We start from the raw sequence: 27,661 nt of genomic DNA, 5'->3' as shown, positions 1-27,661 counted from the left end.
GCTGTGGGAAATATAGTTTAGCAAGTAGGGCATTTGCCTTGCACCTGGCCAACCTAAGGTTCCATCCCTGGCATCCATCCAGATGGTCCCCCAAGCACCTCCCAGAGTGATTCCTGAGTGCAAATCCAACAGTGAACCTTGAGCACCCTCAGGTGCGGCTCCCCCAAACAAAAGTAATTTCAGGCAGCATAAAGTGCTACAAGATGGTGCGGTAGAAAAACAGAGGCAAGTATGTTTATTTCTTGTCCCCGACCCTTTTTGTTTTTCGGGCCATATCCTGTGATGCTCAGGGGTTACTTCTTCAAGAATCACTCCAGGCAGTGAGTGCACAAGCAGCAAACGCCTTATCCATCGTGCTATTCTTTAGATGACTCATTTATTTAGGAAGAGGAAAAGAGGGGCTGGAGCGATAGCACAGCCGTAGGGTGCTTGCCTTGCACGTGGCTGACCCAAGACAGACCTGGGTTCCATCCCCAGTGTCCCATATGGTCCCCAAAGCCTGCCAGGAACAAATTCTGAGCGCATAGCCAGGAGTAACCCCTGGGCACCACCACACCGAGTGTAGCCCAAAAACACCAAAAAAAAAAAAAAAAGAGGAAAAGATAGACAAAAGTCACACATGGAACTTCTGAGCAGGTTACAATGGAAAGACTGAATGCACGAGGGAACAGCAATGCACTGAAGAAGTCTCAGGCCTATTATCAGGTCAGATCTGATTGTCCAATTTCTTTTTTTCCTTATGCCAGGAGCGATCTCTCAGTGCAGAGCCAGGAGCAACCCCTGAGCACCGCTGGGTGGAAGGAATAAAAAAAGAAAGGATAATGATGGATGGATGGAAGGGAGGGAGGGAGGAAGGGAAGAAAGGAAAGAAAGAAAAGAGGAAGGAAGGAAGGAAGAAGGAAGGAAGGAAGGAAGAAAGAAAGAAAGAAAGGAAGGAAGGAAGGAAGGAAGGAAGGAAGGAAGGAAGGAAGGAAGGAAAGGAAGGAAGGAAGGAAAGAAAGAAAGGAAAGAAAAGGAAGGAAAAGGAGAAAGAAAAGGAAAGAAAGAAAAGAGAGGGGAAAAGAAAAGGAAAGAAAGAGAAAGAAAAGAAAGAAAAGGAAAAAAGAAAAAAAGAAAGGAAGGAAGGAAAAGGAAAGAAAAGGGAAAGAGGGGCCGGGAAGGTGGCGCTAGAGGTAAGGTGTCTGCCTTGCAAGCGCTAGTGTAGGACGGACCGCGGTTCGATCCCCCGGTGTCCCATATGGCCCCCCCAAGCCAGGGGCAATTTCTGAGCTCATAGCCAGGAGTAACCCCTGAGCGTCAAACGGGTGTGACCCAAAAACCAAAAAAAAAAAAAAAAGAAAAGGGAAAGAAAAAAAAGAAAAGAGAAAGAAAGAAAAGAAAGGAAAGAAAAAGGAAAGGAAAAAGAAAAAGATAATGAAAGAAAGAAAAGAAAGAGAAAGGAAGGAAAAGGAAAGAGAAAGAAAAGGAAAAAGAAAACAGATTTATTGATCCAATATAAAGAAAGAAAGAAAAAGAAAAGTGCAGCAAAGGAAGAATCCTTTGAAATTCTCTTTCCCCCTCTGACCTTGCCTGGGCCCTCAGGGTCACACACGCACGCACACACCCCTCTCGTGGCCACACCCATTCCCCCTCTCCTTCCGGGCGCTTTCGGCCTGCGCAAGCGCAATAAAAACTACCGTTCCAAGTGGTGGCCGCGCAGCCCGCTGCGAAACGCACGCGCGCTCCACACCCGTAAGCCCCGCCTCCCGCGCCTCTGCTCGCGAGCTCTTGCCGTTTCTCGGGGGGCGGGGCCGAGAAGTGGGCGTGGCCTCCAGGGGCCGGAGCTGGCCGGTGTGCGCATGCGCGCGCGGGCCCCGGGCGAGCCAGTGGAGCCGGCGGGCCTGGCACGTGACCCGAGGCCGGCTCGGTGGCTCGGTAGCTCGGTTTGTCCGTCCGTCTGTCCGTCCGCGGGTGCCATCATGGCGGACGCGGCCAGTCAGGTGCTCCTGGGCTCCGGCCTCACCGTCCTGTCCCAGCCGCTCATGTACGTGAAGGTGCTCATCCAGGTAGGAGGCGTCGCCATGCGCGCCCTCGGCCCGCTGCGATCCCCGTTTGCCCAGGCCGGCCTTCCCCGGGGATGGATGGCGATGGATGCTGCTGCCCCTGGGGGTCTCGCCCTGTCTCTCTCCACGGCGGGTTCCTCTGCATCCGGGCCCTGTGGCCTGCTCCCTGTCGTGCCAGCCCAAGCCCATGCCATGCAGCCATGCAGGGCCCCAACTGCCACCTTGCCCTGCCCTATGGCTCCCTTGAACTTTGGTTTTTCTTCCCACCCCGCTTGGATCCTGGCCCATTGCCCTCCTGAGCTCCCCAAATCCTCTCCTGCCAAAGCAGCATTCCAGCTGGCTCCTCCTCTCCTGTCTTCTCCTTGTCCCTCCACCCCATCGTTGGGATTGGAAATGAAAGGGGTGCCAATGTCTCTTTTGTTTCTTTTTTTTTTATTTCCTACTCCCCCTTTTTCAGGTGCCACCCTTTACTGCTGGTGTTCTTTTGTTCCAAGATTGAGCCCCAGATAGAGACCCAGATAAAGCACAAGTTGCTCATTGAGACGACTGAGAATCAAGTGGTTTTTGCCCCAGTCCCCATTTGCTTGCAGAGGCTCCTGATGACAGAGTGACAGTTCACTTCTGTCTGAGCTGGAACTCGGATCATGGCCCCACCTCCTGGGTGACTTAGTCTCTGATCTACTACTGTTAAAATAGAAGTCATTTTATAGTCCCAGGCCAGATGTGCCCAGGTTTTTTTTTTGTTTGTTTGTTTGTTTGTTTGTTTTTTGAGCCCTAGTGATTTTAATACTGTTGAGTAGCATTTCAGAAAGCTGCCTCTCTTGATTTCACAGTAATGAGCATGTCTTTTTTGTTTGTTTGTTTTATTTTAACTTGTGTTGAGAGCTGATGTGATTATTCTATTTTATTTTATTTTATTTTTGATCTGGGGCCAAGGACGAGGAGAAGGGAGCAGTTCTGAAATTTCCTCTTCCCTGGCCACACAATTAAGCAATGCAAGGCACTAGGAACATTGCCCCCCACCCCCACTGTGGGTTCAGATTATTTCTGTGAAAAGACGGTTGTAACCTAAGTTACTTTTCAGGCAGACCCCAAAACTTTGAAATGGGCTCATCGAAAACAAACAGAAATGGGCTAAACATTTGGAGCTAAGTAGTGTCTGAGATGGACAGTTGGGGCTGGCACCACTTGTTTAGTGCTTGTCCTAGATCGATAGGTAGATCGAGAGTGACGGTCAGTGTTCTTGCCTCAGAAGTTTGAATGCACAGTTTTGTTGTTTTGGGAGCACACTTTGCCAAGTTCGGGGTGCTGCTCATTCCTATGGTGGGAGGAGAACCGTGTTGGATGGGCAAATCATATGGCATGCCAGGCCTGCTGCATGCAACACTCCAGCCCATTGAGCTCTTTCTCCTGAATGTCCTTAATCCTGGTTTCACAATCTCTGTGTCTTGCCAGATAGACATCTTAGTGATATTCCAGACTTTTTATTTTTCAAGTAGCTGCAAAACAGGACTTCCAGGGAATTCAGGCAAGAGCAGTGCCATGCTTACCTGCCATGGATGAGGACCTGGGTTCCACCACTCCACCCCCAGCTCTTTCAGGGTGAAACAATATAAACAGGATCATAACAATAGAGAGTTCAAATCAAGTTCTGCTGTGTGTTCATTCTCTCAAACATTCCGTTAGCATTAAAAATCCTGTGTATTATATAGACATAGTAATCATTAACTCCGAAATTGCCTTCATTAGCTCGTTAATGATGCCTGTGCATTTAAGATGGACTTGGTTTGTAATTATTGAATTATCCAGGTATAATCTGTATTTGCCGGAGTCGTTCATCTTGCCTGCCCCAGCCCAGTGTGAATGTGATGATGGCTTAGTGTTTTTATTTGTCTGAGTAATTAAAATGCACTAGATTATTTTGTTTTTGTTTTGGGCCACACCCAGAAATGCTAGGGCTGCTCTCCCGGATCATTCCTGGCCAGTTTGGAGGAACCATATGAGGTGCTGGGGATTAAACCAGTTAGCCAGGTGTAAGTCAAGTGTCCTACTCACTGTACTATTTTTCCACTGTACTAGTTTTCTTTGGGAGTTTTTTTTTTCTTTGGGGGAGGGGCCACACCCGCTGGTGCTCAGGGGTTACTCCTGGCTGTCTGCTCAGAAATAGCTCCTGGCAGGCACGGGGGACCATGTGGGACACCGGGATTCGAACCAACCACCTTTGGTCCTGGATCGGCTGCTTGCAAGGCAAACACCGCTGTGCTATCTCTCCGGGTCCCTTTGGGAGTTATTTTGAATCTCCTTATAAACAGGAATTTAGCACTTTTTTTTTTTTAGCACTTTTTCCATACTCTATTTTTCAGTTTGATATAAGTTAATTTCAGCTATATGCTTTTCCTCATAGAATTTAAAACAGACAAAAATTTAGAGTTTGTTGAAACTAGGAAGAAAAAAATGACAAGGATTACCCTTCATCGTTGCTTCGAAAAATGACTGCATTTTAGCTGATGTTTAAAATGATAAATTTAGGGGCCAGAGAGAAACATTGGGGTAAGATGCTTGCCTTGCATATGGCTGACTGAAGTTCAATCCCTGGCATCCCATATGGTGACCTAAGCACTGCTAGTAATTCCTGAATGCAGTCAGAAGTAACCCCTGAGTATTGCAAGGTGTGGCCCAAAAACAAAACAAAAAGTTAAATTTAGGGGCCAGAGATAAATAAAGTACATGTGAAGACACTTACTTGCCTTGCACTGGTTTGCTTCCCAGGATAGAATATTCTTTGAGGGGGCCGGAAAGATGGCACAGAGGTAGGGCATTTGCCTTGCATGCAGCCAAGCCAGGACAGGTGGTGGTTCGAATCCTGGAATCCCATATGGTCTCCTGGGCGCTGCTGGGTGTGACCCAATTACCAAAAAAAAAAAAAAAAAAAAAAAGAATATTCTTTGAGCATAGAGGAAGAAGTAAGTCTCAGGGCCAGACAGATAGCATGGAGGTAAGGCATTTGCCTTTCATGCAGGATGGTTGTTCGAATCCTGGCATCCCATATGGTCCCCCTTGCCTACCAGGGGCGATTTCTGAACATAGAGCCAGGACTAACCCCTGAGCGCTGCCGGATGTGACCCAAAAACCAAAAAAAAAAAGAAGAAGAAGAAGTCTTAGTACCATTGGGTGTGGCCTAATATCTTTCCCCCAAAATGAAATTTATGTCTGGCATTAGTTAGCCTGATCTGTGATCCTTCACAGCGCTACATAAAGCAGTAGGTGTGACCCCTGTAAAAGTAAATATGTAACTCCAATTTTTTTCCTTATTCAATACCTAGAAATGAGTATATTATTGGGACTCCTGTTTAGCACTGATACTAAGTACTACTGGTATTCATTCTTACCCAGTGTCTTGTTTTTAAAGGTGGGCTATGAGCCTCTTCCTCCAACAATAGGACGAAATATTTTTGGGCGGCAAGTTTATCAGCTTCCTGGTCTCTTCTCCTACGGTGAGTGTCTTAGGGGGTTTGTTGCTGAAGAATATGGAGAAAGAACTAATAGTGACCAGAGCATGAAATTTCTGTGTGATCATTTCATTCCTACGAAAACTGAAACCTCTGGCTTATGTTTTTAGCTCAGCACATTGTGCGAATCGATGGGAAGCGTGGTCTGTTCACAGGCTTAGCTCCGAGACTCTGTTCTGGAGTCCTGGGAACTGTGGTCCATGGACAGGTTTTACAGGTAAGAAAAAAATCAATTTATCTGCCCAGCTGAGGTTTATTTGTATGCACTTTATTCTAATGATCAAGAGCAATTACTAACACTAAATTTACAAACTTATCCTTTCTTCCTCTTGACAAATCTGTTGTTGAAATACCCATTCTCAGTTCTTTCCTGGAAAACAAGGGAAATTTGTGGATAATGAAGTCATTGATGTTTGAGGTACAAGACCTTCCTCTGAACTTGTTCTTCTGAGCATAAATTAATTATTTAATGTCCTGTATAACTCATTTTATTTGAATGAAACTAATGGGAAAACATAGGCTTTTTTTCCTGTTTCCTCATTTCTAGTGTTATGGTAATAAAATATTTTATTATAGAATGTTTTTGTTTTGGTGCCACAGTTAACAAAGCTCAGGGATTACTTCTGGCTCTGCACTCAGGAATTACTCCTGGCGGTGCTCGGGGGACCATATGGTCCACTGAAAATGAACCCAGTTTGAACCTGGGTCAGCCACAATACAAGGGAAACGCCCTACCCACTGTACTGTCACTCCTGTCCTTTAGAATCTTTTTAAATATGAATTAAAGGATAGAGGGCCCGGAGAGGTAGCATACCGGTGTTTGCCTTGCAAGCAGCCGACTCAGGACCAAAGGTGGTTGGTTCGAATCCCGGTGTCCCATATGGTCCCCCGTGCCTGCCAGGAGCTATTTCTGAGCAGACAGCCAGCAGTGACCCCTGAGCACTGCCGGGTGTGGCCCAAAAACCAAAAAAAAAAAAAAAAAAAAGGATAGTGATTATGTGTATGGAGAGAAGAAAGGTTCAGTTCATGGAATTCTGGAGTAAGGACAGTGATTTTACTTGTTCTGTCTTGCCTTATGATCCAGTAATAATTATTATTATTATTTTTTGTTTTGGGGTCACACCCAGCAGTGCTCAGGGGTTACTCTTGGCTCTATGCTCAGAAATCGCTCCTGGCAGGCTCAGGGGACCATATGGGATGTCAAGAATTGAACTACCGTCTGTTCTGGGTTAGCCCGCCCAAGGCATATGCCCTACTGTTGTACTATCTCTTCAGCCCCAGTAATTAAATATTCAATATTAAATAATTAAAATAACTTTTAAAAATTATTCAATTGTGTTTTGTGCAGTTTCTGTGCATTTGTTAAATAACAATTCTGGAAGCCTTAAGAAAACTCAATTATGGGGCTGGAGAGATAGCATGGAGGTAGCACATTTGCCTTGCATGCAGAAGGACAGTGGTTCGAATCCCGGCATCCCATATGGTCCCCCAAGCCTGCCAGGAGTGATTTCTGAGCGTAGAGCCAGGAGTAACCCGAGTGCTGATGGGTGTGACCCAAAAATACCAAAAAAGATAAAACATCAAGGTTGAAGAGCTACATGCTATGTATTCAGAAGACCCCAGTTTGGTCCCCTCAGCATATCCGATAGGGGCACCCTTTCCCAAACATACACATACACACAATAAAGCAAATTGACACCAGAGAGGGGCCCGGAGAGATAGCACAGCAGTGTTTGCCTTGCAAGCAGCCGATCCAGGACCAAAGGTGGTTGGTTTGAATCCCGGTGTCCCATATGGTCCCCCGTGCCTACCAGGAGCTATTTCTGAGCAGACAGCCAGGAGTAACCCCTGAGCAATGCCGGGTGTTGCCCAAAAACCAAAAAAAAAAAAATTTGACACCAGAGAGATCATACTTGACTTTGATTTGAATCCCCAGCGCTGAATATGGTCCCCAAGCACCTTAGGGAGTTACACCTGAGCACACAGATCCAGGAGTATCCCCTGAGCACTGTTACGTATGGCCCCAAACCTAATTCCTCCCCTCACCCCAAAAAAGGCAAAGGGAAACAAAACATCAAACTTATTTCTTGCTGTTTTATTGTTGTTTTTAATTTTCAATGCTAGAGATTATACTTTATATTTGACTTATTTTCCAATTGCACCTATTACAATTTAGGTCAAATAGAATTTCCCTTTGCTATATTTATAAAGGTGTTGTGAATACAAATTCAGTACCATTTAGGACAATACTTGGAAAGGTTGTTCAGCCTGGGTATGGTAGAGAATATTAAAGTAATGAGATTTTTAGATCATTGTTCTGTCTCTGGCTAGCACTAAACTCTGCTGTAATTCTCAAAAAAATTGAGCACTTCAGGGACCAGAGAGGATAGTAAACAGGTAGGGCACCTGCCTTTTACATGGCCAACATGGATTCAATACCCAGTATTCATATGGTCCCCTAAACCTGCCAGAAAAGTCTTGAGAACCTCCAGGTAAGGCCCCAAAACACACCCAAAAGAAGAAGAGCCTGTGTTTGTTCTCCTTATAGCCCTAGATGTGATCCTCTATACTACGAGGAAGAAATGCTCTAGTCTAGCAATTTTCTGTGCATTCATTGAAATAGTCTACACCTTCACATTTGGAGCCCAATCTGGCTGTGAGAGGGTGACAGTTTGATCCTTGGGATCAGCAATGCTCCATGACTGGTTTATTTTTGTTTTTATTTTTAGGCCATACCCAGCAGTTCTCAGGGCTTACTTCTAGCTCTGCACTCAGGAATTACTCCTGGCACTGCTCAGGAAACCGTATGTCGATGCCTAGGATTAAACCTGGGATAGATACCCTACCTGCTGTTCTATCACTCTTGACCTGGATTAGTTTCAAAGAACTCGAAAATGTCTTCTTTGTTTATCTTGATAGTTTATTCTCTTGCCTCTGGTTTAAAAACAACAATAACCAACAACACAGTTTTTAGGTCTGGAGGGATATCCACTGACCACTACCCATCCCCCCTCAAAAAAAGCCTTTATGTTCTTTTTACAAAGAAAATATTGTCTGTTTTATTTTAAAGACTGATTTTTTTTATTGGTTTTTGGGCCACACCCGGCAGCACTCGGGCTACTCCTGGCTCTGCTCAGAAATCGCTCCTGGCTGGCTCGGGGGACCATATGGGATGCCAGGATTCGAACCAACGTCTATCTGGGGTCAGATGCATGCAAGGCAAATGCCTTACCACTCTGGTTCCATAAAGACTGATTTATTGATCCATTTTTGGTTTGGGGGCTGCTCATAGCTCAGTGTTGGGGGGTTACTCCTACATGTGACACTTGCACTCCAGCCTCCAGAGACTCCTCTCAGGCCCTACTGTCTAGATATTAAGCCTTATGATGAGCAGCATAATTATTGACTGATTATTTTATTTCACTAAACCCGTTTTCTATTTCTAGAATAACCCACAAACACTTCCTTTTCCAGTATAGTCTTGACCTTTGTGGTATTCGTGCTCTCTTTGGAGGAACGGGAAATCCATAACCTTTAGAAAAATCAGATACAAAAGAAGTAATATGTGAGGCCGGAGAGATAGCATAGAATAGGTAGGGCGTTTGCTTTGCATGCAGAAGAACGGTGGTTCAAATCCCGGCATCCCATGTGGTACCCTGAGCACTGCTGGGTGTGTCCCAAAAACCAAAAAAAAAAAAAAAAGTATGCCAAAGCAGTAATACAGCCAAGGACACTTCCCTAACATGTAGCCAGCCCTGCTTCTATCCCCGGCACCCCATATGGTACCCCCAGCACTGCCAAGAGTGCTTCCTGATCAAGATTAAGCCCTGATCACTGCCAGATGTGGTCCAAAAAAATAAAAAGGAAGTAAGACAAAAAATTTTTTTGTTTTGGTTTTTTGGGTCACACCTGGCATCACTCAGGGGTTACTCCTGGCTCTATGCTCAGAATATCGCTCCTGACAGGCTCGGGGGACCATATGGGACACCGGGATTTGAACCATTGACCTTCTGCATGAAAGGCAAACACCTTACCCTCCATGCTATCTCTCCGGCCCCGAAGTAAGACGATTTTAGCTAGTATTTGTTGGAGGGCAAGAGGGGTTCATACCTTAGAAATACTCAGGATAGGGCCCGGAGATATAGCACAGCAGCGTTTGCCTTGCAAGCGGCCGATCCAGGACCAAAGGTGGTTGGTTTGAATCCCGGTGTCCCATATGGTCCCCCGTGCCTGCCAGGAGCTATTTCTGAGCAGACAGCCAGGAGTAACCCTGAGCACTGCCGGGTGTGGCCCAAAAACTAAAAAAAAAAAAAAAAAAAAAAGAAATACTCAGGATCACTCCTGATGGGCTCGGGACTATATGGGGTATCAGGGATAGAACTCTAATTGGCCACGTTCAAGGCAAGCCCCTCACCCTCTGTCCTATCACTTCAGCCCCAATTTCAGCTACTCAACACCAGCCTCTTATTCTCCTGAGTTTTTAAAGGGTTTTTGTCCTCGTTTGGTTTCGGTCCCACTTTGTCCATGACATTAGAAACCCTGGGTTTATGGGGCCGGAGCGATAACGCAGATGCAGAGCATTTGCCTTGCTCACAGCCAACACAGGATGGACCCCGGTTCAATTCCTAGCATCCCATATGATCCCCCAAGCCTGCCAGGAGTGACCCAAAAACCAAAAAAGAAAAGAAAAAAAGGAACCCTGGGTTATTTTTTTTTTTTTTTTTTTTTTTTTTTTTTTGGTTTTTGGGCCACACCCGTTTGACGCTCAGGGGTTACTCCTGGCTATGTGCTCAGAAATCGCCCCTGGCTTGGGGGGACCATATGGGACGCCGGGGGATCGAACCGCGGTCCTGATCCTTGGCTATCGCTTGCAAGGCAGACACCTTACCTCCAGCGCCACCTACCCGGCCCCCTGGGTTATTTTTTTTGCCAACTTTTGTCAAGCTTGAGTGATGTAGTAATTAAATAGGTTGTGTATGGGTTTTGTTGTGCTTCTTTTTTCATCTTTATCCTCTTACTCTTTGTTTTTGGACGAGCTGTTCCAAGTAGGTTTCAGGTGTCTGGGAACTCACTCTTGTGGGACTCACCTGCTATAGGGGCCTGACAGTTTGGGTGCTACTCAAGTGGGAATCCTCCAGGGCTGGTCTTGGTGCTGGGGCCATGTGTGGTACCCTGTTAAATTCAGGGCCACGTGCATGATAGGCCTCAACCTGGCCTTCCTCCTCTTTCCTTTCTTCTTTTTTTTGGTTTTTTGGGTCACACCCGGCAGTGCTCAGGGGTTATCCTGGCTCCATGCTCAGAAATTGCTCCTGGCAAGCACAGGAGACATATGGGACGCCAGGATTCAAACTGATGACCTTCTGCATGGAAGGCAAACACCTTACCTCCATGCTATCTCCAGCCCCTCTCCTTCCTTTCTTGAAGGGCCCTTCCAAGTAGCGCTCAGTGTGCCATGGCTATTCTGGAAACTTGGCTCAGCCATACTACAGTTTGTTGTTGGGGGCGGGGTAACTTGACATGCCTCGTGGTCTTCAGGGGTTGTTCCCAGTGATGCTGGGAACCATACAGTCTTGGGGATTGTGTAGAGCCTCCAGAGCTGTCTGCAGTCAGCTCCTCATGGCCATCTGTACACACACACTCTCTCTCTCTCTCTGACCCAGCTCCTGTACTTGTTCCAGAAAAGGTGTTTTTATGATCATTCGCAAGTACAAATACCTGCAGTTGTCCAATATTTAAGCATAGCAGCACGAGCATCATGCAGGTAGTTGATAAGTTGAATGTTGAAGTTCATTAGAGGTTTAGAGCCAAAACTTAAAAAAAATCAGCTACTTTACATTCTACCATTAGACTTTATTTATGTCCTCTCTCATTGATACCCCAGTCTCATCTCTTTTCTTTTTTCTTTTCCTTTGTAGCAGTTCTGTCAGGAACCTGAAAAGACTGAGGTAAGTTGGAACCAGTGTGTCTATGCCAGGCCCTTTTACCTTGAAATTACTGTTCTTTGGTCTCCAGAAGAACCAGTATTATTTGATAGATCTCAGTGTGGGGGTACAGGATGACCATAGTCTGAATACTTTTATTTAAAACCATGAAGTAGGGACCAGAGAGATAGTACAGCAGGTAAGGGCACTGCCATGCTTGCAGTCAGTGACATGGGTTTGATCACTGACATCACTTAATGGTCCTCCATGCCCTGTAGAGTGATCTCTAAGTGCAGAATCAGGCATAGACTCTGAGCACTGATGATGTGGCCTAAAAAAGGAAAACAAACAAACAAACAAACAAAAAAGCATCAGGTAGCTGTATGTGAGGCTCTGAGTTCAGTCGCTAGTATTTTATTTAAGGACACACACCCCCACCTTTCCCAAATCATGAAGCATCTGTGTTTGGTTTTGATTTCCAGGAGTTAGGATCTGGACATATACAAAAAGAAGTCCCAGCTTCCTTTGAGCGAATTGTCAAGGAGGTAAGAGATGAATTACGTGTTATGTAGTTTTTCTTAAATCTATGTTTGCAGTGCAGCTATGGCAGAATTAGAATTTTGAAATCTGGGCCGGAGCAGTGGTGCAGCAGTAGGGCATTTGCCTTCCATGCCTGCTGATCTAGGATAGAACACGGTTCAATCCCTTGACCATTTGGTCCCCCAAGCCAGGAGTGATTTCTGAGCGCAGAGCCAGGAGTGGCCCCTGAGCATCACCAGGTGTGGCCAAAATAACATAAAAAAGAAGGAAGGGCCGGAGAGATAGTATGGAGGTAAGGCATTTACCTTGCATGCAGAAGGATGGTAGTTCGAATCCCGGCATCCCATATGGTCCTCTGAGCCTGTCAGGGTCGATTTCTGAGCGTAGAGCCAGGAGTAGCCCCTGAGCCCTGCCAGGTTTGACCCAAAAACCAAAAAAAAAAAAAAAAAGAAGAATTTTAAAGTCTGTTTTGTCTGCTCCAAATTTCAGCTTAATAATGGGGGGCCGGAGAGATAGCATGGAGGTAAGGCGTTTGCCTTTCATGCAGGAGGTCATCAGTTCGAATCCCAGCGCCCCATATGGTCCTCTGTGCCTGCCAGGAGCAATTTCTGAGCGTGGAGCCAGAAATAACCCCTGAGCACTGCCGGGTGTGACCCAAAAACCACAAAAAAAAAAAAAAAATAATGGGCTTTACTACATGTAAAATGGAAAAGGGATAGGGGCCGGAGAAATAGCTTGGCCTGAGCATGATGACCTATGTTCGGTCTTCAGTACCCTATTTGTTTTTTTCAAGCCCACCAGGAATGATACCTGAGTGCAGAGCCACAAGTAAGTCCTGAGCATTGCTGGGTGTGGCCCAAAAACCAAAATTAAAGTGCTCTGAAGATATCACAGTTATGACTGGGAAACAAATCACAGTCGTTCTGATCTCGCTGAGATGTTATAGATAAAGTCAAGTTTGACATTTGCAGAATGATGGGATTGAGTCCCTGAAGTCACTCACTGAGAACAATTTAATTCATGATCCACATACAGCCTCAGAACTTTAGTCCAGTTCACTGGCTGTTGGAGACCCTCCTTATTTACTTGCTTTTTCGTTTGTTTTTGGAAGAGGGGGATACTCAGGTTGCTCCTGACTCAGTGCTCTGTAGTTGCTCTGGTGGTTGTCTGAGGGACCATGGGTTGCTGAGGACTGAACCAAGGTCAGTTTTTTTTTCTCTGACACTGTGAGGATAATAGAACTCGGCTCTGGAGCATTACTTTGCAGAGAGTAGTAGCGCTGTGCGGTCCCCAAGGGCAAGCCTTAGAGTGCGGAGGAGGAGAAGAGCACATCCATTTCTCCCAAAGCCAGAGAGCTGAGTCTGCTCATGGTACTCTCAAGGGACTTTGGGCATCACTTACTGAGGTTTTAGAAATGTGTCTTGATTATTTCCAGACCACTCGAGAGATGATGGCTCGATCTGCTGCTACCCTCATCACCCATCCCTTCCATGGTATGTTGGCAGGTGGGCCCTGGGATCTAATTGCTCACCTTTCCTTGGATAAGCTGCTAAAGCATCACTAGTGTGTCTGGCCTGTGTGGTTTGTTTGCTTGCTTTGGCTCCACTTGATCTCAATAGTGAAGTATCTTTAGGTAGAAGAAGCTTTCCCACACATACCGGAACTATCAAAATTGGTCTTGTCATAGTCTTAAAAATCTTTTCTCTATGTCCTGCAGTGATCGCATTGAGATCGATGGTACAATTCATTGGCAGAGAATCCAAATACTGGTAAGTGTTTTGGTTTCCAAAAATTGTGGGAAAACTATTTAAACCAAAATATTAGCATCTTGGTGCCAAAGAAATAGTACAGTGGGTGAAGCACTTGCTTTGTACCTGTGTTCCTTCCCCAGTATCCCATATGGTTCCCTGAGCACTGCCAGGAGTGAATTTTGAACTCAGAGTTAGGAAAAAACTTTGAGTATTTTAGGGTATGGCCCCCAAACCAAACAAACCAACAAAATAATTAGCATCCTGCCAAGTCATATATGTCCAGTGCCCTGGAGTGTATCGGACACATTCATCTGTCCCAGCATCCCATGTGGTCTCCCAAGCACCACCAGGAGTGATTCTTGAATGCAGAGTCAGGGTAAGCCCTGAGCACTGGGTATGGCCCAAAAACAAACAAACAAAAACTAATGTAGGTTTTTATTTATTTATTTTTTTGGTTTTTGGGCCACACTCGTTTGACGCTCAGGGGTTACTCCTGGCTATTCGCTCAGAAATCGCTCCTGGCTTGGGGGGACCATATGGGACGCTGGGGGATCAAACCGTGGTCCATCCTACACTAGCGCTTGCAAGGCAGACACCTTACCTCTAGCGCCACCTTCCCGGCCCACTAATGTAGTTTTCTTCTTTCTATCCCCAGTGGACTCTATGACTCCATAATCACCATCTATCAGGAAGAGGGCATTCTGGGATTTTTTGCGTAAGTAATTACTGATTTGTGCATATCTGATCTTTATGTGAGATGCTTTCATAACATTAAGGACTCGAGTGCTGGTGGATAGGGCATTTGCCTTCCATGTAACTGACCCAAGTTCAATCACCAGCATCCCAAATGATCCCTTGAGCACTGCCCCAGGAATGATACCTGAGTGCAGAGAGATACAAGTAACCCCTGATGATCACTGGACATGACCAAAAATATTTTTTTCATTTTAAATAAGTAAAAGAAAATAAGGACTGTTTGTTGACACTGGGGCTGCAATATACCTTAAACCACTTAACTATATGATCCAGCTATACCAGTCCTAGGAATATACCCTAGGAGCACAAAAATACAAATCAAAAATCCCTTCCTATATTCATTGCAGCACTATTTACAATAACCAGACTCTGGAAACAACCAAGATGTCCTTCAACAGATGAATGACTAAAGAAACTGTGGTACATATACACAATGGAATATTATGCAGCCATCAGGAGAGATGAAGTCATTAAATTTTCCTATACATGAATGGACATGGAAACTACTATGTTGAGTGAAATAAGTCATTGGAAGAGAGGCACACAATAGTCTCACTTATCTATGGGTTGTAAGAAAAATTGAAGACATTATTGTAATAATCCCCAAAAGACTATAGAAATGAGGGCCAGAATAACCAGCTTACAATAGGAAGCTCATCACAAAGAATGGTCAGTGCAGTAAGGGAAATAACCACACAAACAGCTATCATGACCATCTTAATGAGTGAGAGAAGTATAATGTCTGTCTCTAAATACAGGCAAGGGTTTGGAAGAAGTGGGGGGCATTGTTGGTGGTGGGAATGTTGCACTGGTGAAGGGGGGTGTTCTGTTTATGAATGGAACCTAACTACAGCTATGCTTGTAATCAGGTGCTTAAAGATTACATGTATGTATGTGTGTGTATAAATAAAATTTTAATAAAAGGAAACTTAGCTATGTAAATGCCGTACATACCAGTGTAGGCATGGTAATTCCTGGGGAAACACCCTCGCTGAGCTACTTCATGTGAGCTTTAATGAGGTCCCTTGGAAATTCCAAACTTATGCTTCTGCACATCTAATATATTTGAAATGAAGATGCTATTTACTTTGTTTTTTGAACAAATAGATATGGTCCAAGTTTCTGCCCTTGCTCCAGTAAATAAAATGAGGAAAGGGGAGTTCTTGAAAAGTGGGAAAACCACTGGCCGTGTTTTGCTCTTGAAATAACAAATGTTTTACCAACCAAAGTTAGATCCCCGGCTTGCCATATGATCCCCCAAGCCTGCCAGGAGCCATTTCTGACTAAAGAGCCAGGAGTGATTAACCCCTGTGGCCCCAAAACCATTAAAAAATAAAGAAATAACATTTTGGCATTTGTTTTCTTGCATATGCTTTGGAAGAACTTAGTCTACTGCCCTCCTAAGCACAACAACTGTTAATTGAATGGTTAAAATGTCTATTTTCAGCATCTTCTGTGTGGTTGATAGTAACGTAAAAGCTCTGGGAAGTAGAGGTCTAATTATCTGAGAAGTATTTAATTTATTTTGAGTGGATTTCCTTTTTACTGATTATGTTTCCTGGTTATTTTTCTTATTTCTTCATGTAGGGGTCTTGTTCCTCGCCTCCTAGGTGACATCATTTCTTTGTGGCTCTGTAACTCACTGGCCTACCTCGTCAATACCTATGCACTGGACAGTGGGGTAGGTTGTGCCCGTGAGAGCTTGTGCTGGGGCTGACTGTTCTCTTCTGCTGATTAGAGAGTCGTTAAAGTTAGGATACAGTCCAAGCTGTGCCGGGGTTCGTCAGCTGAGTGCTAAGGGCAGTGAACTGTTTATGATAGAGTGTGGCACTAAAAGGTCCCCTAAAGTTTGATAGATATGCCCAGAGAAAGCCTAGCTCCGCACTGCAAGGAGATCACATCTCAGTCGAGCATAGCTTTAATAGATATTATGAAGCTGGACAGTTTCATAGTGTTTCCGGGCTGTGCTCTCTGATCTGAAGTGTCAGGGGAACTCCTGTATTGAACTTCCTAGAAACCTTAGCCTGGGAAGTCTGGACAATCAGCCTTTCCTCGAAGCAGCCTTGCTGTTAATAAAACGGGCCAGCGAGGTGTCGCTAGAGGTAAAGTGTCTGCCTTGCAAGCGCTAGCCAAGGAAGGACCACGGTTCAATCCTCTGGCGTCCCATATGGTTCCCCCAAGGCAGGGGCAATTTCTGAGCGCATAGCCTGGAGTAACCCCTGAGCATCAAATGGGTGTTGCCTGAGAAACAAAAAAAAAAAATTTTAGGGGCCAGAGATAGCACAGCGGCGTTTGCCTTGCAATCAGACAACCCAGGACCTAAGGTGGTTGGTTCGAATCCCGGCATCATCCCATAAGGTCCCCCCCAGCCTGCCAGGAGCTATTTCTGAGCAGATAGCCAGAAGTAACTGCTGAGCACCGCGGGTGTGGCTCAAAAAAAAACAACAAAAACAAAAACAAAAATCAGACAGCCACTGGGAGCACTCAGCCTTTGAGCTTCTTGAGGAGCTCTGGAGCCTGTTCTTCTGAGCAGCCCAATAGTCAAGCCACCACGCATCCTGCAAGCAGCCCTCATAGAGTTCTTTAGGGTTGTATTTCTACATGTTGCGTTTTTGTTGTTGTTTTTTCACAGCAGCCATAAATATGAGCATTTTTGGGGCACCAGATGGTGATCCCCAATCCTGGCAGTGGGAAGCTGTTGCATTAAATAATTAACAATGGGGATGGATGGCGATGGATGGAGGCCTTTGTGCTTAGGCCCCAGCCACGTGGCTTCATCCCCCATCCAGCCGGCGGGTCCCAGGCCCAGGTGAAAAGGCAAAAATCAGACTCATTCAGAGACAGGCATCAGGAACCATCAACTTTATTCATGCCGTATCCACCACATGTGTGTGGCCTACTCATAACCTTTCAAGCACAGCAATACTTTGCTAGCCCTGCGTCTTATCTCCTGTTAGCCATCTTCCCTTTTGGCTCCATGCTGGTCAAAGACCAGAACACAGAGGCCCAAAAGCCAGAGCGCCCAGCAGCTTTGCCCAGAAAGGGGCAAAGAGACCCTAATCCCCTGGCTCCAGGGTTTATCTACCTATTCCAAGACCCCTCCCAGGAATGGGCCGGATCTAATATTTCTGAGCGCATAGCCTGGAGTAACCCCTGAGCATCAAATGGGTGTTGCCTGAGAAACAATATAATATCCTAATATTATATTAGGACCTAATATCCGGTTCCCAAGACCCCTCCCAGAAATGGGTGGGTCTTAGGTATCTACACCAAATCCAGGGTCTCAGATAGGTACACCAACAGGAAGCGGAAAAGTTTTATCACCGAAATATGAAACTGATCCAGGGTGGGACTTGAAATGAGTCTCCCAACCCCCTGGCTCATGGAGCACATATTTATCGAGCACTTGAACTAGGTCAAGTATTTTGCTTTTGAAATTCTGAAACTATTATATTTGCTTCTGAGCTATCTTACTCAAATAGAAATTTGTGTCGGGGCCAGAGCGATAGCACAGCGAGTAGGGCATTTGCTTTGCATGTGGCTAACCCTGGACGGGCCCCAGTTCGAATGGTCTCCCGAGCCTGCCAGGAGCGATTTCTAAGCGCAGAGCCAGGAGTAAGCCCAGAGCACTGCACTACTGGATGTGGCCCAAAAACCAAAATATATATTTATAAATATGTGTATGTGTGTGTGTGTGTGTGTGTGTGTGTGTGTGTGTGTGTGTGTATATATATATATATATGAATCAAGTTGATTTTGAACCACAGCCTTTTTTTTTTTTTTTTTTTTTTTTTTGGTTTTTGGTTTTTGGGTCACACCCAGTGGCGCTCGGGGTTACTCCTGGCTCTGTGCTCAGAAATTCCTCCTGGCAGGAGTGGGGGACGACCATATGGGATGCTGGGATTCGAACCACCATCTGTCCTGGATCAGCTGCTTACAAGGCAAACACCTTACTGCTGTGCTATCTCTCTGGCCCCTGGACCACTGCCTTTTACGTTTATATTCAGTATTTTATATTTTTGTCCTCAAGACTCATTTTCAGGCTGTCAAAGAAAGTGATAATATATAGAGATAGCCTGGATTGATGTCGCTAGGGATGAATAGCTGCAATAGCAGCTTAATTTTCTGTTTTATTCTCCTGTCTTAGGTTTCAACCATGAATGAAATGAAGAGTTACTCCCAAGCCGTCACTGGGGTAAGTTACTAAGTCCTCCTAACCTCCTAGGAATTGTTGTGTTACAGTTTTTTTTTTTTTTTCTTTCTCTTAAACTTGGCTGGCATCTCCATCCCCCTAAAGCAGGGGTTAGATAAAGGTCATGCCTTGCATGCAGCAAACCCAGATTTAGTCCCCAGTCCTGCATATGTTCACCCAAACACCACTGGGAGTGATCCCTGAGCACTGCTAAGTGTGGCCCAAACAGCAGGGCCTACAGTACAATGTTGTCTTTCCTGCTATACTGAGACAGCAAAAGTGACATTGGAATATTTGAACACAGTGGACCCACACCTTTTGCTGAAAGTAAAAAGGGAATGATTTAAGGATAAGCTAATGACTCAAGTTTCTTGACCTTCCAGTTTTTTGCCAGTATGTTGACTTATCCCTTTGTGCTCGTCTCGAACATCATGGCTGTCAACAACTGTGGGTAAGTGTGTAGCTTTTCTCATCCTGGCAGGCAAAGCGGTCCTGGGAGAAACAGGGTGGCAGGTGGACACAAGTATGACTCCATGGGCTGAACACAGGCTTGGAGAGCAGGAAGCAGGGCAGCACTGAGGAGGTGATAGTACAGCACGCATGTTGCTTGCCTTGCCTGCGGCTGACCCAGGTTTGATTCCCAGAATCCCATATGGTCCCCAAGCCCATCAAGAGTGATTCTGAGTGTATAAAACCACATCTGAGGATTGTCAGGGTATGGCCCAAGAATAAAAAACAGAAACAAGGGGCCGGAGAGATAGCATGGAGGTAAGGCATTTGCCTTTCATGCAGAAGGTCATCGGTTCAAATCCCGGCATCCCATATGGTCCCTCCATGCCTGCCAGGAGCGATTTCTGAGCATGGACCCAGGAGTAACCCCTGAGTGCTGCTGAGTGTGACCCAAAAACAAAAAACAAACAAAAACAGAGACAAAAGGAAAATTCTGATTGCTGCTGTTTTTAGACCTCACTTCTTTCCTCTTTCCTCCTGCGTTGCATACAGCAACAACATAAGTATATATTAGAAATAGGTCCCTTGTATCCTTTTCTGGATCAGAGATTGGTATGATGAGCATTTCTCAAATAATCTAAAAGAATAGGGGCCTGGAGATAGTATAGCTTGGCACTCCATATAGTCCCCTGAGCTCACCAGGAGTAAATCCTGAACACAGAAATAAAAGTAACCCCTGAGCATCGATGAGTGTGGCTCAAAACCAAAAGTAATAACAATGATCTAGTTTCAAAAATATCAAAAAGATATTTTCATATCTTTTAACTCTATCTTCCTTTAATGAAAGTTACACAAAGCTTGCCAGAGACTGACAGAGGGATTCATGTCTTTGCTGCAGTCTTTGGGGAAACTTTGGGGAAAGTTGTCTTCAAATCAAAGTAGTGCCCAGGGAGGTGATTTAAGTGGGAAAGAGGTCCTAGGCTTAATACTTGGCACCTCAAGGTCCCTTGAGTTCCATTAGCATTAGTCCTGAGGGCCCTAAATTACCACTGGAAATCATCCCTCCCCGTCACCCCAAGAAAAGAGCCATAGGAAGTTAGGTCCATGGAATATAAGGTTCTAATGGTTCCTGGATGGGAAAGGGGGTAATGGATAGATATTATTTATTCTCAACTCCTGGGTGACAAGTTGACCCTACAATGTTGGACAGAAATCTTGTTTAACTCAAAACTCTGTTTGGAGAGGTTGGAGAGATTCTCAAAGGCCTGGATCATTTGCTCTGCATTCAGGAGGCCCAGGTTCTAACCCCCATATCGCCCTGTCTCCTGAGCACTGTCAGGTATTGGCCCTACCAGGGGCTGGAGAGTCAGAACAGCAGTTGGAGCACTTGTCTTGCATGTACTTGATCCAGGTCAACTTCATATGATCTAAAATCTGCCAGGAGTGATCCCTGAGCGCAAAGCCAGGAGTAGGCCCTGAACACAGCCATGTGTGCTCCCTCCCACTCTCCTCTCCCAAAATAAAAATCAAACAAAAAAATAGTATCAATGCCTCAATACCTGGGACAACTTGACTTTAGATATGCATCATTATTTCAAATAAGACCTCAGAAAAATCATTGAGAAGTTTTAAGCACACTTAGATTTTTGTATCACATTGTGAAATTTATGAAACAACTACCACATCTTTGCTCAGAACACACTAGAAGAAGAGTGAAATGTGCAGTGATTACCAATAGTGGTGATTTTGTGTTATTCCTGTGTAAATATGTATAACGTGTTGGTTGGTTGGTTGGTTGGTTGGTTGGTTGGTTGGTTGGTTGGTTGGTTGGTTGGATGGATGGTTGAAAACCTGTGTATCGGGGCCGGCGAGGTGGCGCTAGAGGTAAGGTGTCTGCCTTGCAAGCGCTAGCCAAGGAAAGATCGCGACCGCGGTTCGATCCCCCGGCATCCCATATGGTCCCCCCAAGCCAGGGGCAATTTCTGCTATCTTAGCCAGGAGTAACCCCTGAGCATCAAACTGGTGTGGCCCGAAAAAAAAAAAAAAAAGAAAACTTGTGTATCAGGGAAGATAGCCCTTTAGGGGTGCTCATTATTTTTCTTTCTCCACTGTAATTTGTTTTATTAGGACAGAATGGTCTGAGGGGACCTTCTAAGTAGCTATTGATAAAGATTGCCTGGGCCAGAGAGATAGCACAGCGGTGGTGTAATTGCCTCGCATGCAGCTGATTCAGGACAGACGGTGGTTCAAATCCCAGCATCCTATATGGTCCCCCATGCCTGCCAGGAGCGGTTTCTGAGCGCAGAGCCAGAAGTAACCATTGAGCACTGCTGAGTGTGACCCAAAAATCTGAAAAGCAAAACAAAACAAAAAGATTGCCTGGGCCCTTGAGAACATTTTGCTAATCCTGGTTTGACAAGTTGCTCGTATTTCTCTTTCAGGCTTATTGGTGGGGGTCCTCCTTTCTCTCACATATATACTTCTTGGATCGATTGCTGGTGCACACTACAGAAAGAGGTACTTCCACCCCGCCACCCATTTTCATACTCCCATTTTCCTTTTGTTTGTTTTCTTAATGGCTTTGTGTCCCACATTAATTCTGTAGCTTCTCCTTTAGCTAACCATTAATGTACTCTGCAGCATTTTGACAGAGAGTAAATGCACTATTTTATTTAGAAACCAACAGACAGAGCAAGGAAGAAATGATGTAATGCAGAAGGCATTTGCATCCTATACGATCAGATTACAAATAGATGTACAAAGAGACAGTACAAAAGCAGGATACTTGCCTTGCATGTGCCAGACCCAGGTTCAATCCCTGGCACCCATTATGTTTCCCTAAGCCCTGTCCGGAGTGCTTCCTGATCACAGAGCCAAAAGTAGGCCCTGAATATAGCTGGTTGTACTCTCCCCCACTCCCCCCCAAAAAATCAAATTACAAATTTGGCTACTGGGTCAGTAGCCATCCTGATGGAGAAAATAGTGGCTTTAATTTTACCTGATATTTTTTTTCTCCAAACTCACATTTAATACCTCAGAATCTCCTGAGAAACAGTAATTATTTCTGCTTCACAGTGATATTAATACAGTTTGACACTTCCAGAATCTTGTTAGCACTTAATTTTATTGTTTTGGTTTTGGCTCATGTCCAGCAGTGATTGGGGAACTGTAAGCAGTGTTGAGGATGCTGCCCAGTTGTTCTGCGTGTGAAGCCTGTGCTTAACCCCTGAGCCTTGCAAGTCTGACCCAGTGTTTCACTTATTGGTTATTGAAGCTGGAGGAATTGTACAGTGGGTAGGGCATTTGCATTGCACACAGCTGACTCATGTGGCAAATTTAATTCCCCATGTGGCAAACCGTCCTGAGCATTACTGAGTTTGGCCTAAAATAAAAATTTTAAAAATTAATGGAACCAGAGCGATAGCACAGTGGGTAGGTCATTTGCCTTACAGTAGCCAACTCGGGTTCAATCCCCAGCATCCTATATGGTCCCCTGAGCCTGCAAGGACTGAGTCAGGAGTAAACCGTGAGCGTTGCCAGGTGTGGGCCAAAAACCAAAAAAAGGGGGGGGGGATTTGTTGTTGTTGTTTTTTTGGTTTTTGGGTCACACCTGGTGACGCTCAGGGGTTACTCCTGGCTATGTGCTCAAAAATAGCTCCTGTCTTGGGGGACCATATGGGACACCTGGGATTGAACCGAGGTCCGTCCTGGGTCAGCCACATGCAAGGCAAACGCGCTACCACTGTGCTATTGCTCCAGCCCCACAAAAATGTATTTTCGGGGCCCGGAGAGATAGCACAGCGGCGTTTGCCTTGCAAGCAGCTGATCCAGGACCAAAGGTGGTTGGTTCAAATCCCGGTGTCCCATATGGTCCCCCGTGCCTGCCAGGAGCTATTTCTGAGTAGACAGCCAGGAGTAACCCCTGAGCATCACCAGGTGTGGCCCAAAAACCAAAAAAAAAAAAAATGTATTTTCGGTTGAGTGGTCATTATGTCTAAAGCTTCTTGATCAAGGAACCAAAGTAGTAAATGGCTCTGTGCTAAATAGAATGCAGAGGCACTGACAGTGACCATCAGCTTAAAGAGATTTTTGAGGGCCGGATAGATAGCAAAGCGGTAGGGCATTTGCCTTGTACATGGCTAACCCAGGACGGACCCCCAGCATCCCATATGGCCCCCCAAGCCAGGAGCGATTTTTGAGCACATAGCCAGGAGTAACCCCTGAGCATCACCAGGTGTGACCTAAAAACCAAAAAAAAAAAAAGATTTTTGAGTGAGGAGCATGTTTTAAGGACATGTAGAAGAAAATTCCTGAAGGAGCTCTTTGTTACTCTGAATGATTGCGCTGTGTCAGAGTCAAGAAGGGCCTTGTTCCCCAGATAGAAATTGCCAGGGGGGACTAGAGTGATAGCACAGTGGGTAAGGCGTTTGCCTTGCACACGGCTGACCCAGGTTTGATCCTTGAGCCTGCCAGGAGTGATTTCTGAACTCAGAGCCAGGAGTAACCTGAGTGCCACCAGGTGTGGCCCAAAAACAAAGAAAAAGAAAATCAAGAAATTACTGTTGGTCTCAGAAACCCAAACTAGGTGGTGACTGCACCAGGCTGGTAGCTAAGAGCTTTCAGTGTGTCAGCTCGTCGTTCCTCTCACACAGGAGAAATGTGGGACGGAGTCGTTAAGTCACTCCCTTAACCTAATCCGAGGTTGCAGAGTTAATGTTGGGCTGAGGGTCCATGTGCAGGCTGACCTCAGAGTCTGCTCAGTCAAGAGCCGGGAAGGGCTGGGTCCCAGGGCCAGTCCCAGCAGAAGTTCTTCTAAACACCTGGGCTTTTCCATGTAAAGTCATTAAAAACTAGCACTTCCTGTTAGGACTTTCTCAACACTGTAATATTGACACATGGTAACTCTGCCAGAATCCCTTCTGGTTTTCTGCATAAACCTTCGCAAAATGACCATCTTGGGGCTGGAGAGAGTGTAGGACAAAGCACGAGCACAGCTAGGGGCCCTGTTTGATTTCTGTCATCTCTCCCCCTAACACCCCACCCCCATCCCAAACCCAAATCCAAATCCAAGCACAGAGCTTAGAGTAGCCCCCAGCACCAAAGCCCAAAAAACCATAATAGGATAAATAAAATAGTTTTTAAAAGTAGGAAGGAGGGGGCCGGAGTGGTAGCACAGCTGTAGGGCCTTTGCCTTGCACAAGCCTGACCCAGGACTGACACATGCTTGATTGCCGGCATCTGGTATGATCCCCCATGCCTGCTAGGAGCAATTTCTGAGTGCAGAGTCAGGAGTAACCATGAGGGCTGCCGGGTGTGGCCCAAAACAAACAAACAAACAAATAAAAGCAGGAAGGAAACTCTTGCCATAAGCCGGGTGTCTCAGAGAATGCTCCTTGCTGCTCGGTTTCACCCAGTTCGGCTCTGTCCTGATGTGTTTGCCTAGTTCCCCCTCAGCCCATCTGTTTGGCTTTACACTGGTTGCTCTTCATGCTCTGTTTTATTTGTGTTTGTTTTCTGTTTTTCTCCAGGGAAACATGAGCCGAGGAAATAGCTTGTTTTTCCGGAAGGTTCCCTTTGGGAAGACATATTGTTGTGACCTGAGAATGTTAATTTGAAGATGTGGGGCAAAGCCAGTGACATTTCTGTAGTCCCAGATGCACAGAATGATGGGAGAGAATGTTGATTTCTATACAGTGTGGCGCGCTTTTTTAATAATCACTTAATCTTGGGAAAATGGAGATGTTTGATGTCTGCCTTTTCTGTTCTTCTCTCAGAACAACCTAATTGACCACTGGTAAACCCCCCCCCCCTTTGTTATACTGAAATGGGATTTTTTTGCTCTAAGCCTTTTTAGTTTACTAAAAGAGAAAGGGAAACAAAAAGAAAGAACAGTGTATGTTTTCCTAAAGGTCCAGGCAGGTTGTCTTATTTTGTCTTTCATTTTAAGGATTTATAATGTGAAAAAATACCATCCCAGAAGCAAGGAACTCTTCTGTAAGACTTCAGAAAACAAGTGAGGCAAACGCTAGGAGATGGGTCTGGCCTTGTCAGTAGGTCTAGATATAGCAGCACGCCCATGCTTTCCCCATGCTGCTCAGTATACCCCATTAACTGACTCATATTTCACGCACAGGGCACCAAACAGTACCAAACTACCATAGCCATCATCCCCCGTCTCTGTGAGGCATCCACACCTCTGATCTGTAATTGCCAAAACATAAATTGTCACCACTGCCACAAAAAAGGACAGAGGATAATAGAAGAGAAGGAGGTGTAATGCACATTACTCCAAGGGAAGCCCCTGCTCAAAGCCCATCATTAGGCCTCTGATTGTACAGAATTTTTGGTTCTTCCATTTCTTCATTTGCTCCTTGGTGGTTATAGTGGCAGAAGGTAAGTCAATGTTTCATTCCTTTATTCCTACTGCTCCCTTCTGAGGGTGGGTTTGTGGCTTCAGAGCCCATGAGGCCTTTTGGGTACGACCCCTTAGGAGAACCACCCATCTCTGGTCAGACTTGGCATCAAAAGGAGAAAAGGACCAGTGTTGGCTCAAGAATGAAGCTCCCCTTGACTTGCTCCTTTAACAGGCAGGTTCAAATGCTTGACATGAGAAAGTCTGATTTCACTTAGCTCAGTAATAATGTCCTCGATGTTGCCAAGCTAGGGATCATTGGTCTGCTGCTCCCTCCCCGGGGTTTGAGGATACACACAGCCTGAAGGCCAAGAGCAACTTGAAAGGTCTTTGCTGTCTCATACATTGTCTCAAAAAGAAATGTAAATATTTTTATTCTATCCAATATTATCTGCATTGTTTTTAATATAAAGATGTTTTACATTGCCCACTTTTTTTGCCTGAAGAAAAAAAAGACTTCCAAGTAAAGATGATCCCGGAAAACGTGCCTCGTTTATTATCCTATAGGCATCTGTGCTCCGCCTCCTGACCACCCCAGGGCTGAGTTGAGGACTAGTATGCCACTAGAGGGCGCCAAGGCCGCAGTTTTTGCATAAGTCAGTTGGTTGCTGAAAATTTTCACCTAGACAAGGGCCATATGGTCCCCCCCAAGCAGTGTCAGCGGTGAATGACTTTGAGGTTGGGAGTTGATACAGGGTTTAGGGTGCACAGCATTCACCCAACTCAGGTTTGATCCCCAGTCCTGCCCTGGCATCACCAGGTGTAGCTCTGGAAACCCTTGAGTGCTCCCGAGGGTGTCCCAGAAGGCACCTTGGGCATTGCTGGGGATGGGGAAAGGTCTGGTAGAATCTGACAGTGCCTGTAGTAGGGCCCCAGTACTGCTCATGTTTTCAGACCCTTGTGCTAAACCACCTGCACAGTTGGCCACATCTCCAGGAGTAGCCCTTAGATCTCCTGAGCACCATTTAAGCCCACAGAGGTACCTCCCAAATACAAACATGGCTTGAAAGGTGTTATAAGAGCTAAGGGGACTTGTCTTGCACATGGCTGACCTGACTTGTCTCAGCACATGGCTGAGCACTGCCAGCAGTAATCTCGAGTACAGAACCAGGAGTAAGCTCTGTTGTTTTTTGGGGGTCACACTCCGCAGCCCTCTGGAGTTACTCCTGGCTCTATGCTCAGAAATAGCTCCTGGCAAGCTCGGGGGACCATATGGGATGCCGGGATTCCAACCACCGTCATTCTGCGTGTAAGGCAAATGCCCTATCTCCATGCTATCTCTCTGGCCCTGTGGGTTTTTGTTTTTTTTTTTTTTAAGACAGCAAATCAAAGAACAAACCTCCCATAGGGCAGAATAGACTTGACTTAAATCATGAAAGATAGACCAGAGCAATAGTACAGAGAATAGGGCACTTGGCTTGAGTAAGGTAGCCAGAGTTCATTCTCAGTCATCCTGTATAGTCCTTCATGCCCACCAGGGGTGATCCTTGAGCAAACGCCCCAGGAGGTGGCTCAGAATAAACAAAATATCAGGAAACAATAGTTCTTTTCCCTAAAGAATGATGAATAGGTGAAAGAAATGGTGGCAGAGTGATAACAGTGGTAGGACATTTGCCTTGTACAGGTTCCCTGGCATCCTATATGGCCCACTGAGCCTGTCAGGAGCATTTTCTGAGCACAGAGCCAAAAATAACCCCTGAGTGTCACCAGTGCGGCCCCAAAACCAAAAAAATAAAAAATTACTATTGTCTTATTACACTGTTAGAATGAAATGTTTGTGAAGTTAGGAAACTTAAGTTGATGGGGCCAGAGAGATAGCATGGAGGTAAGGCATTTGCCTTGCCTGCAGAAGGTTGGTGATTCGAATCCTGGCACCCCATGTGGTCCCCCGAGCCTACTAGGAGCGATTCCTGAGCGCAGAGCCAGGAGTAACCCCTGAGCGCTGCCGGGTGTGACCAAAAAACAAGAGTTGAGGATTGGAGAGAGAGCACAGTGGTAGGGCATTTGCCTTGCAAACGGACGACCCAGGACCAACTGTGGTTCAAATCCTGGCATCCCATATGATCCCCCATGCCTGCCAGGAGCAAT

The 27,661-nt window shown here is 45.6% G+C and overlaps 1 protein-coding gene across 3 annotated transcripts; it reads left to right on the top strand.

The window, feature by feature from the left end:
* Positions 1–1,831: 1,831 nt before the first annotated feature.
* MTCH2 (mitochondrial carrier 2) lies at positions 1,832–26,056 on the top strand. Of its 3 annotated transcripts, none has more exons than XM_049779735.1 (13): positions 1,832–2,045; positions 5,452–5,536; positions 5,662–5,768; positions 11,470–11,496; positions 11,955–12,017; positions 13,448–13,505; positions 13,730–13,781; positions 14,419–14,478; positions 16,107–16,200; positions 18,667–18,714; positions 19,095–19,162; positions 21,603–21,678; positions 24,690–26,056. In XM_049779735.1, exons 1-13 carry the CDS (start codon positions 1,839–1,841, stop codon positions 24,774–24,776), a joined length of 1,032 nt encoding a protein of 343 aa, XP_049635692.1. In that variant the 5' UTR covers positions 1,832–1,838; the 3' UTR covers positions 24,777–26,056. The 3 variants fall into 3 exon arrangements, with proteins under 3 accessions (XP_049635692.1, XP_049635691.1, XP_049635693.1); XM_049779734.1 differs by having other exon boundaries at positions 11,467–11,496; XM_049779736.1 differs by having other exon boundaries at positions 1,935–2,023; positions 11,467–11,496.
* The last annotated feature ends 1,605 nt before the right edge of the window (positions 26,057–27,661 follow it).

Source organism: Suncus etruscus, chromosome 9, assembly GCF_024139225.1.
Source record: "Suncus etruscus isolate mSunEtr1 chromosome 9, mSunEtr1.pri.cur, whole genome shotgun sequence".
In the NCBI taxonomy this organism is placed as follows: Eukaryota; Metazoa; Chordata; class Mammalia; order Eulipotyphla; family Soricidae; genus Suncus; species Suncus etruscus.
This window is presented reverse-complemented; position numbering and strand designations above follow the sequence as displayed.

What these genes read in the sequence shown, in the direction of transcription:
- MTCH2 (XM_049779734.1), top strand. Translation starts at nt 1,839, where the DNA reads ATGCGCGCGCGGGCCCCGGGCGAGCCAGTGGAGCCGGCGGGCCTGGCA. An exon ending in ACGTGAAGGTGCTCATCCAG is followed by an intron (nt 2,046 to 5,451) that starts GTAGGAGGCGTC and finishes TTGTTTTTAAAG; the next exon opens with GTGGGCTATGAGCCTCTTCC. An exon ending in GGCATTCTGGGATTTTTTGC is followed by an intron (nt 14,479 to 16,106) that starts GTAAGTAATTAC and finishes TTCTTCATGTAG; the next exon opens with GGGTCTTGTTCCTCGCCTCC.